General features: G+C 41.5%; 1 protein-coding gene across 1 annotated transcript; it reads left to right on the plus strand.

The window, feature by feature from the left end:
* Positions 1–6851: 6851 nt before the first annotated feature.
* Positions 6852–7835, plus strand: LOC148768323 (transcription factor MYB75-like; the record flags this gene model as incomplete). The annotated part of the gene is made up of 2 exons (XM_088821097.1): positions 6852–6973; positions 7081–7835. Coding segments are annotated over 2 exons (612 nt in total), but the record flags the coding sequence as incomplete, so codon positions are not given.
* Positions 7836–9388: the final 1553 nt, after the last annotated feature.

The following is a 9388-nucleotide window of genomic DNA, read 5'->3' on the forward strand; positions in this document are numbered from 1 at the left end:
TCACATAATATTATCCGAATTCAATTCTACAACAACAAACACATTGAAACTTACACTAACATATCAAGTAACGCAAAAAATAAATTACAATAAATTACACTAGCATATCAATTACCACAAAACGAACAACTAATTTACAGAGTAGTCACAACGTGACTCTGTGTAAAACGGAATAAAATTTTGAATCAGTAACAATCCTTTACACCAATTAAGACGACCAAAAAATAAACAATAAAATTCAGTTCTACGTACACACATATCTGAATACACACACTACAGCCCAGCCCCCTTTACGAAACCAACAAAAATAAAGCAGCACCTCTAACCTTCAAACGCAGTTTCCTATTAACGAAAACCAACAAAAATAAAGAAGAATCTCTAACCTTCAAACGCAGTTTAACTCCGGCAACGAACAAAGAATGGTTGAATGGCAATGAAATCTCTATTCTCTCCTAATCTCGGCTGAACTCACGTCTGTGTATCAAAGAGAATCACGTCCGCCTATAATAAAGGGAAACGGTTATGGAAAGATATCGTGATTGAATATTTGATTTATTATAAAAAACTATTAATAAGGGTACTTATGTCTTATTATGTTTAATTAAGGGGGTTTCACTAATTAAGTTTGGGATGTGGGTTTGTGCAAAAGTCTTAAAAGTCAATTGGGTTTTACTCATAATATTTTCCATTTGAGGGGGGTATTGCATATTTCCCCATATATAAATTCATAATTTTCAAGGAAACTAAATGCTAAACCCGATTATTTACATTGGGTGAAATATTATTAACTCTATATTTGCACATAATCATACACACTCGTATTTATTTATGATTAGTGAGGAGGTTACTTATTTAATCTCATTTACAATTAACAACCTCCCCATATAAATAACCAAATGTATCATCTAATTCCCCTGTATGCTAACATTATCGGCTCCACAAATAAAATTTAATGCATTCAGCTCCCGTAGGTGCACTATTATTAATTTTATTTATTTCTTTGCGTTTTGTTCTTGTCTTCTTATAAAATCATATACTTGTAGAAATATACCTACGTGTGTGTGTATAAATATATAAATAAAAGAAACGTGTCACACATACGTTGAAGAATTAACTAGTATGATGAAATAATTAATTAAAGAAAGAGGTATTCCGTATTGATGTATGATTGGTAGCTACTACTAGTTACCTAGTGTGCCTGCATTTGATGCACGTTCCCTAAATTTCTTCTCACGCACATATCTATATATACACATATATATATAATAACATTAATATTATTTATTTAAAACTCTTGGCCATATATATATATATATATATATATATATATATATATATATATATATATATATATATATATATATATATATATATATATATATATATATATATATATATATATATATATATATATATATATATATATATATATATTGATGATGCTAAAATATAGCTCACCTAAGGTGGTGTAGAAAATGAACTGGGAGAGCAAAGCAGATCAGTAGCTTGACAACTTGATGATCCTGAGGTACCTGCGATCATAGAACACATGAACTAAGCCGGGGGTTGATCCGGCGGAAACCCCTCCGACGCTCAAGTCAGACGTGCTGATCATAGAAATAGTCCAGAGAATACGCGTTTTTGTATTGCTCAGTTAATAGGACGTACCTTAATAAAATGAGTAAAACCTCTATTTATATGTCGTTTATTGGGTTGGGTTTGCTTTGTTGGGCCCAAGCCTTACTTGAAGGTGTTTGGGCCTCGGTGATATTGGTCTTCGATATTGGGCTCGTAGCCCAGTAGGTAAAGAAATTGTAGGCCCATTGGGTTGGCCCAATTAGGCATATCATTAAGCCCCCCACTCTCGAGTCGATGTGGGGGCCATGTTGTGATGGGTCTCAGATCGTGTCGAGAGTAAAAATTGTAGAAGTCGATCGTTGGCGTATGGCCTAATGGTATGCGAAAACGCGTTGGAGCGTGTGTCGGAGGGGTGTGAATGTGCGTTGGCGCATAGCGCGACAAAGTTGCCGCGATATAAATTAATTGAGTCGTCGGTTTTGTCCCGCGACGATGTAGTAGCGATTTATCTCCTCGTGGGAGTTATCTTGCCGCGGGGTAATAGTGTTGATCGAGTTATCTCCTCGTGGGAGTTGTCTCGCGATAATGTAGTAGCACGGATCAAGTAATCTCCTCGTGGGAGTTGTCTCTGGAGTAATCGAGTTGATCGAGTTACGTCTTCGTGGAAGTTGTCTCCTGATAATGTAGTAGCACGGAGCTAGTATTCTCCTCGTGGGAGTTGTTATTTTTCGACATTTTCAATGTTTTGACGCGTTGCTCGTATGTGTTTACATATAGCCTTCTGCGTGATGTACTTGATGAGGGGATCAGGCTCTCAAGATTTTTTTTTATATGGGGGTCGTGCCCCTTGTTAGACCTCGTGGGTCTTAAGTATGTTTGGACCGTGGCCACGTTTTAATGAATGACCCATAGAAAACAAGTAGATAAATTTGAGTAATCAAGTTGGCCAGGCTATATAGATTCTCATAATATCTCTAAGTGCTTCTAGGGTTGTAATCGTGCTAACTTGAGCTTGCGATTATATGGTGAATTTCAGGCGAGTTGTCTCCTCATGGGAGTTGTCCCGCTGCGGGTTGGGGTACCGAGCGAGTTGTCTCCTCGTGGGAGTTATCTCGCTGTAGGTTGTAGTACCGAGCGAGTTGGCTCCTCGTGGGAGTAATCTCGCTGCGGATCATAGGATGGAGCGAGTGGTCTCCTCGTAGGAGTTATCTCGCTGCGGGTTCGTAGGACCGAGCGAGTTGGCTCCTCGTGGGAGTTTCCTCGCTGCGGGTCGTAGGATGGAGCGAGTGGTCTCCTCATAGGAGTTATCTCGCTGTGGGTTCGTAGGACCGAGCGAGTTGGCTCCTCGTGGGAGTTTCCTCGCTGCGGGTCGTAGGATGGAGCGAGTGGTCTCCTCGTAGGAGTTATCTCGCTGTGGGTTCGTAGGACCGAGCGAGTTGGCTCCTCGTGGGAGTTTCCTCGCTGCGGGTCGTAGGATGGAGCGAGTGGTCTCCTCGTAGGAGTTATCTCGCTGTGGGTTCGTAGGACCGAGCGAGTTGGCTCCTCGTGGGAGTTTCCTCGCTGCGGGTCGTAGGATGGAGCGAGTGGTCTCCTCGTAGGAGTTGTCTCGCTGTATTTTTTAGACTAGAGGGGGTTAGCTCCTCGTGGGAGTTGTCTCGCTGCGGGTTGTAGGACGGAGCGAGTTATCTCCTCGTGGGAGTTGTCTCGCTACGGGTTGTAGTTCCGAGCGAGTTGGCTCCTCGTGGGAGTTGTCTCGCAACGAGTGTGTAGGGCCGAGCGAGTTTGCTCCTCGTGGGAGTTATCTCGCTATGGCGTTGAGACCCGAGGGAGTTGGCTCCTCGTGGGAGTTGTCTCGCAACGGGTTATAGGACAGAGCGAGTAGTCTCCTCGTGGGAGTTAACTCGCTATGGTTTCGTAGGGAGTTGGCTCCTCGTGGGAGTTGTCTCGCAAGCCCCCCACTCTCGAGACGATGTGGGAGCCAAGTCGAAAGGGGTACCGGATCGTATTGAGAGTAGATCGGTGCTGTTGTCTTGCGTTAATCGTTGGCATGGGGTGGAGAAATAATTTTTTTTTTATTTTCCATTTGATAACGAACGTATTTAGTAGGTGCGTTAAAGAGCTCGCGGAATGTGATGGAGCGTGTTGAAATTCTCGAGCGATTTGGAGAAGCGAGTCAAAATCTACGCGCAATTTGGTGGAGGATGGTGAAAGTTGAGCGCGATTTGATGGGAGCACGCAGTCCAAGGCTCCTTGGAAAGCGCGCGCGCGCGCTCCAATAATTTTTTTTTTTTTTTTTTTTTTTTTTTTCTAACGCTGACGCAGGCGCGCGTCAGGTGCGTGTCGTCCACGCGCGCGTGCGTTGCACGCGCGCCTCTTCTCCCTTTTTTTTTTTTTTTTTTTTTTTTTGCTGAAGCGCGCGTGCTGTGCACGCGCGCGCGTCACGCGTGTTTGCCACGCGCGCGTGCGGTGCACGCGCGCCTCTTCTCCTTTTTTTTTTTTTTTTGCGTTTTTGCTGACGCGCGAGCGTGCACTGCACGCGCGCCTCCTTTCCTCTCTTTTTTTTGTTGTTTTTCTTTTTTCTTCTAATTCTTCTTCTTTCTTCTTTCTTTCTTCTAATTCTTCTTCTTTTACTCTCTTTTTTTCTTGTTCTTGTATTTTTTCATCTTCTTTTTTCATCTTCTTCTTTTTTCTTCTTCTTCTTTTTTCTTCTTCTTCTTTTTCATCTTCTTCTTTTTTCTTCTTCTTCTTTTTCATCTTCTTCTTCTTTTTCATCTTCTTCTGGGGTCTCGCGTGCGCGATTTTACCCTTTTTTTTTTACGTGGTTGATGTTCACCCCATTGGGGATGTTCTATTTTTTGAGTAGGGAGATTATTCTCGTTCCTTGAGATGGGATGTGCACCCCCTTGGGGATGTTCTATTTTTTGAGTAGGGAGATATCCTCGTTCCTTGAGATGGATGTGCACCCCCATGGGGATGTTCTATTTTTTTTTTTTTTTTTTTAGTAGGGAGATATCCTCGTTCCTTGAGATGAGATGTGCACCCCCTTGGGGATGTTCTATTTTTTGAGTAGGGAGATATCCTCGTTCCTTGAGATGGATGTGCACCCCCATGGGGATGTTCTATATATATATATTTTTTTTTTTTTTTTTTTTAGTAGGGAGATTATACTCGTCTCTTGAGATGTGATGTGAACCCACTTGGGGTTGAAAGGTAAGGACGATGCTCAACCTTGGGATGGGGATAACTGCCCACTGTAGGATGAGGCGCTCTAGGTGGATGCGCACGGTTATGCTATTGGTTCGCGCGTGTGCGTCAGACCATTTTTCTGTTTTTGAAGTAGGGACGTGAAACACTTGATGGGATGTGAAACCCCTTGGGGTTGAAAGGTAAGTGGATGTACCACCCTTGAGACGAGATGCCCAACTTTAGGATGGGATAGCCCCCATTTAGGATGAGGCGATCACAAACCACTGGGGTGAGATGCCCAACCTTGGCGATATATGGCGCCACTGATTCAGTGGCAATACGAGTTGAATCTTCCGTGATCATACGCTGAATGTCTTCTTCGGTTATCTGAACCGTTCGAGAAATAAGTAGAAATTGATCATGTTGAGGACCCAGTGGGGCCTCACGAGGAGGAGCGTTGGCTCCTGCTATGACAAATGAAATGTTTTGGGGGCGATGTGAACCCCCAGGGAGTCGATCACCCTTGGCGAACGAAATATTTTGGGGGCAGATGTAAGCCCCCAGGGAGTCGATAACCCTTGGCGAACGTAATATTTTGGGGGCAGATGTAGGCCCCCAGGGAGTCGATAACCCTTGGCGAACGAAATATTTTTGGGGCGATGTAAGCCCCAGGGAGTCGATAACCTTTGGCGAGCGAAATATTTTGGGGGCAGATGTAAGCCCCCGGGAGTCGATAACCCTTGGCGAGCGAAATATTTTGGGGGCAGATGTAATCCCCCAGGGAGTCGATAACCCTTGGCGAAAGAAATATTTTGGGGGCGATGTAAGCCCCCATGGAGTCGATGGCGGTGGTGCCATAGGTGGCTCCACATGTGGAGCAAGTGCTGGTATCGCGTTGGGAGCATCTGCTCCCATCGTGGCGATATATTGGGTCACGGCCTCTGTGACAGCGCGAGTTGAAGCTTCTGCTATCATGCGTTGAAGCGCATCCTCGGTTATTTGAACCATTCGAGGAGCAGGGAGTGGTGGATCGGCGAGTGGTGGGTCCCGAGGGGGGATCACCTGAACCTCGCGAGGCGGATCCATGGGATGTGGAGGAGGTGGCAAGCCAGAGCCTCCACGAGGTGGGAGGTCGTTAGCTGTGTCATTTTCTCTCAGAGCAGACGCCTCAGGAGGATCTTGTTGGCTACGTGATCTGGTTTGCATCGTTCCCACAGACGGCGCCAAAATGATGATGCTAAAATATAGCTCACCTAGGGTGGTGTAGAAAATGAACTGGGAGAGCAAAGCAGATCAGTAGCTTGACAACTTGATGATCCTGAGGTACCTGTGATCATAGAACACATGAACTAAGCCGGGGGTTGATCCGGCGGAAACCCCTCCGACGCTCAAGTCAGACGTGCTGATCATAGAAATAGTGCAGAGAATACGCGTTTTTGCATTGCTCAGTTAATAGGACGTACCTTAATAAAATGAGTAAAACCTCTATTTATATGTCGTTTATTGGGTTGGGTTTGCTTTGTTGGGCCCAAGCCTTACTTGAAGGTGTTTGGGCCTCGGTGATATTGGTCTTCGATATTGGGCTCGTAGCCCAGTAGGTAAAGAAATTGTAGGCCCATTGGGTTGGCCCAATTAGGCATATCATATATATATATATTCTTGCTGTATCGAATGAAGGTGTCGGAAATGGAGAAAAACAAAGGAGGAGTTGGAGTGAGGAAAGGTGCATGGACAAAAGAGGAAGATCAAATGTTGAGAAAATGCGTTCAAACCTATGGAGAAGGAAAGTGGCATCTTGTCTCTCTCAGGACTGGTAATAATATATCATCATAATATATATTATTATTTTCAGATTTTGATTTTATAATTATTATGTTTTTTTTCTTCTTCTTTTTCATACGATTTTAGATCTATTTATTTGTTATATATATATGGGAATGTATCAGGGCTGAACAGATGTAGGAAGAGTTGCAGGCTGAGATGGTTAAATTATCTGAGGCCGAATCTTTTTTTTTTGAGTAAATTCAAGTCCATTACAAGGGGAAGTAGGGGAGGGGGGACTCGAACCCTAGACCGTTACCCTATTGGTAAAGGCTAGGTACCAACTTTCTAATGATGGTTGGTATCTGAGGCCGAATCTTAAAAGAGGTATCTTTAACCAAGACGAAATCGACCTCATTGTTCGTCTTCATAGGTTGCTCGGCAACAGGCAATTCTCTCTCTCTCTAGCTACCTATAATAACTGATGAATAACGACCATGTTAGTGAATTGTATTATTTAATATCAATATATATATTTAATATTTGATGATGCAGATGGTCATGGATTGCTGGTAGAGTTCCCGGAAGAATGGCGAACGATATCAAGAACTTCTGGAACACACACTTCGAGAAAAAATCCACTTCACCCGCTGGCGGCGGCGCCGGAGGAAGTTCAAGAATGGCCGTTGTGAAAACCATCAACGAGAGCAACATCATCAGACCCCGACCTCGGACCTTTGCCAGATCACAAACAGTGCTAGTAGTAGTACTGCCACCTGCTACAAATAATGAAAATCCCGTGTTAGAAAATAACCCATCTGATTTGTTGTTGGCCGGCCCAATTAACGATCACAATCGAATTAGTAACGATGAAAATCTACCGTCAAAAGACGATGTCAACGTAGAAGAAGAAGATCAAATAGATGAATGCATTCGGTGGTGGGGCAACTTGCTTGAGATATCTGAAAACGGGTTGGATCCGGGCGAGGCCTACCCATTTACTGGACCCGGACTCACAAACGACTGCGCCGCGCCGCTGCCCTAGATGATTTATGGTTTAATGCTTAGTTAATATTCACCATATTTATATATATAATTATATAGATTATTTCGATGTTGTCTTAGGTATGTTGCATGTACTAATAATTATTATTCCTTGTATTTCTCTGATTTAGCATGTCATTTAATTTAATGTCATTGGGGGATTGTTGGCCTAGTTTTGATTGTCAATTGCTGGATGTCATACTATTATAAGAACATAGCGCTTACATGCGAAAATTTTAACGACCGTAAATAACTTATACATTCTACTTTCGTCACTTTACTTGCGAAAACGCGCCCAAAGCCTCTAGTTATTGTCCTATTTCCGAAATAGCTTTTCAAGTTAATTTAGTTTGTTAGTTTTTTTTTATCATCACGTAGCATTTCAAAAAGTGACCCTGCAGCTGACAGAACAGTTGCTCTGTGGTGAAGATTGGGGAGTGAGTCGATCTATAATCGACCACCGTCGTTGGCACTTATGTATGTGTTAATTAAATACACTATAAAGCTAAGGTAAGCACATTTCGTAACGTGGTCCATTTAATTCACTACCAAAAAAAGGATTTTTGTGACGGATGATTCAATCACGAAATTGAAGAAAATCTGTCACAAAAGCCCTTTTGTCACAAATTTGTGACCAAAGTGTTATGTCAGAAAAACAATCGTCACAAAATTAATTTGTGACTCATTTTTCTTGTCCATCACAATGTTTATGAAAGATACATCTGTCACAATGAAAAAAAAAATCGTCACAAATACGTAATCCATGGTCTCCAAGTATTGTGTCGGATTTTGTCACAAACCTTTTTATTGGTCATTAATGTGTCACAAATCACTGAGAATTTCCATCACTTGTCCACGACAGACATCGTCTTAAAAATTGTCCGTCACAAATAATCCATTTGGAACATCAGTCACAAATAATTCATTCAGAACCTCCGTCACAAAATTCCATCCCAAATATCCCATCACTAATTTGTTGCAAATATTTAATTATATTTCGATAACAGTTCCATCACTGGTTGTCGATGCAGCAAGTTTCGTTATTCGCTATTCAAAGCTATTTATAGTTTTTTTATACTTGTTATCCAAATAATTCAAAACTTCATTCAACTTCAAAATTTTTGATAATCAACTGAAAATCTACTACAAAACTAACAAAAAACAGAAAATTTCAAATAAATTCTCACAGAAAATTCTTACAACACCAAATTCACATACGATTCCACAATAGTCAAAACATCTAATACATAGACCGAAAGAAAACTGGAATGAGTTTTGCATTGAAATTTTAAGGAAGCCACCTAATATTTCAATTCGATACAAGTTAAATACGCTAAACATTAAATCTGAATAAAGTAATTACTTTTCCGAATTGGGTTGGCACCAAGCAAAAAAACTTAATACTATTCAAATTGAATTAACACCAGCAACATACTCATTCTCGTCGTTCTACCAACATCATTCTTTAATTACAAGTACAAAATTCAAGCAATTATAATCATTCGAAGTACAATAAACTAAAATAAACCAAATTGGCAAATTAATTAGCTTTATTCAATGAAACAATGAGTACTTACACCTCCGTTGCAATAAGAAGATCCAAGAACACTCATTCCGAAATTATATTATTACTTGATAACAACTCAGAATACATTTACAAAGAATGACCAATCAATACAATCCCTCAATCGCCATTATTTTCATCGCACAACCAACTAATAGTAATCATCATCATTTTTTTGTTAATATCCAATAAATGAATTAGTGTTAACATAAACTTTGGGCTGGGCTCGGCTATTTTGCTTTTCCTTTTTTCTTT

The sequence above is a fragment of the Erythranthe guttata genome, chromosome 8, assembly GCF_056151865.1.
Source record: "Erythranthe guttata isolate IM_541 chromosome 8, IM_541, whole genome shotgun sequence".
NCBI lineage: Eukaryota > Viridiplantae > Streptophyta > Magnoliopsida > Lamiales > Phrymaceae > Erythranthe > Erythranthe guttata.